Source organism: Salvelinus fontinalis, unplaced genomic scaffold (genome assembly GCF_029448725.1).
Source record: "Salvelinus fontinalis isolate EN_2023a unplaced genomic scaffold, ASM2944872v1 scaffold_1107, whole genome shotgun sequence".
Lineage (NCBI taxonomy): Eukaryota > Metazoa > Chordata > Actinopteri > Salmoniformes > Salmonidae > Salvelinus > Salvelinus fontinalis.
The window spans coordinates 57,501-59,419 of record NW_026601316.1 but is presented as its reverse complement, the minus strand read 5'-3'; the positions used below and the strand labels follow the sequence as shown (position 1 = coordinate 59,419).

At 50.0% G+C, this 1,919-nt stretch overlaps 1 protein-coding gene across 1 annotated transcript in view; it reads right to left on the bottom strand.

The window, feature by feature from the left end:
• Nucleotides 1-1,155: 1,155 nt before the first annotated feature.
• LOC129848689 (F-box/LRR-repeat protein 18-like) overlaps nt 1,156-1,919 on the bottom strand; it is an 18,218-nt gene continuing 17,454 nt past the window's right edge. Inside the window, exons 3-5 of the mRNA XM_055915780.1 lie at nt 1,719-1,919; nt 1,534-1,633; nt 1,156-1,434 (exon numbers count right to left, since the gene is read on the bottom strand). The exon at nt 1,719-1,919 is cut by the window's right edge and continues 185 nt beyond it. Of these exons, the coding sequence (XP_055771755.1) occupies nt 1,294-1,434; nt 1,534-1,633; nt 1,719-1,919 (442 nt within the window). The 3' untranslated portion in view covers nt 1,156-1,293. The remainder of the gene's footprint in view (nt 1,435-1,533; nt 1,634-1,718) is intronic.

Genomic DNA, 1,919 nt, shown 5'->3' with positions numbered 1-1,919 from the left:
CACACATTACAAACACACACACACCTGAACACAGCGAGGTAGAGGAGGAGTAGAGTCTGGTTCACCTAAACACACACACACATTACAAACACACACACACACACACACACATTACAAACACACACACACCTGAACACAGCGAGGTAGAGGAGGAGTAGAGTCTGGTTCACCTAAACACACACACACCTGAACACAGCGAGGTAGAGGAGGAGTAGAGTCTGGTTCACCTAAACACACACACACACACACACACACACACACACACACATTACAAACACACACACACCTGAACACAGCGAGGTAGAGGAGGAGTAGAGTCTGGTTCACCTAAACACACACACACACACACACACACACACACACACACATTACAAACACACACACACCTGAACACAGCGAGGTAGAGGAGGAGTAGAGTCTGGTTCACCTAAACACACACACACCTGAACACAGCGAGGTAGAGGAGGAGTAGAGTCTGGTTCACCTAAACACACACACACACACACACACACACACACACACACATTACAAACACACACACACCTGAACACAGCGAGGTAGAGGAGGAGTAGAGTCTGGTTCACCTAAACACACACACATTACAAACACACACACCTGAACACAGCGAGGTAGAGGAGGAGTAGAGTCTGGTTCACCTAAACACACACACACCTGAACACAGCGAGGTAGAGGAGGAGTAGAGTCTGGTTCACCTAAACACACACACACATTACAAACACACACACACCTGAACACAGCGAGGTAGAGGAGGAGTAGAGTCTGGTTCACCTAAACACACACACACATTACAAACACACACACACCTGAACACAGCGAGGTAGAGGAGGAGTAGAGTCTGGTTCACCTAAACACACACACACACAACACACACACACCTGAACACAGCGAGGTAGAGGAGGAGTAGAGTCTGGTTCACCTAAACACACACACACACATTACAAACACATTACAAACACACACACCTGAACACAGCGAGGTAGAGGAGGAGTAGAGTCTGGTTCACCTAAACACACACACACATTACAACACACACACACACCTGAACACAGCGAGGTAGAGGAGGAGTAGAGTCTGGTTCACCTAAACACACACACACACACAACACATTACAAACACACACACCTGAACACAGCGAGGTAGAGGAGGAGTAGAGTCTGGTTCACCTAAACACACACACACACACACATTACAAACACACACACCTGAACACAGCGAGGTAGAGGAGGAGTAGAGTCTGGTTCACCTAAACACACACACACACACACACACACATTACAAACACACACACACCTGAACACAGCGAGGTAGAGGAGGAGTAGAGTCTGGTTCACCTAAACACACACACACACACACATTACAAACACACACACACCTGAACACAGCGAGGTAGAGGAGGAGTAGAGTCTGGTTCACCTAAACACACACACACACACACATTACAAACACACACACCTGAACACAGCGAGGTAGAGGAGGAGTAGAGTCTGGTTCACCTAAACACCCTGACCTTACCTCTCCAGGCGCCAGGCGGGCAGTAAACTCCTCCAACTGTTGGTAGTGAGGGACACTGCTCTGACCCATCATCAACTGGCAAGACATACCGGTACCCTCCCTACACACACACACACATACACACACACACACACACGAGGTCAAACCAAAGAAGTTCTAGTTGAACCGTGTCAGGTGCGTCTCACCTGGTGACGTCAGGTATGTCCAGCTGCAGCTGTAGACTGAAGAGGCCGGAGCAGCAGGGGACAACGCCGTAACTGGGCGTCAACACCGTCTGTCTCAGCTCCGACAGCCGAGACAGCGAATCACGGGCCTCGCCACTCAGCTGGGCGGAATCGAAGCCGGGCGCCACGTCAAAAGAGAGAGATCGGAGGAGGGGGAGGGAG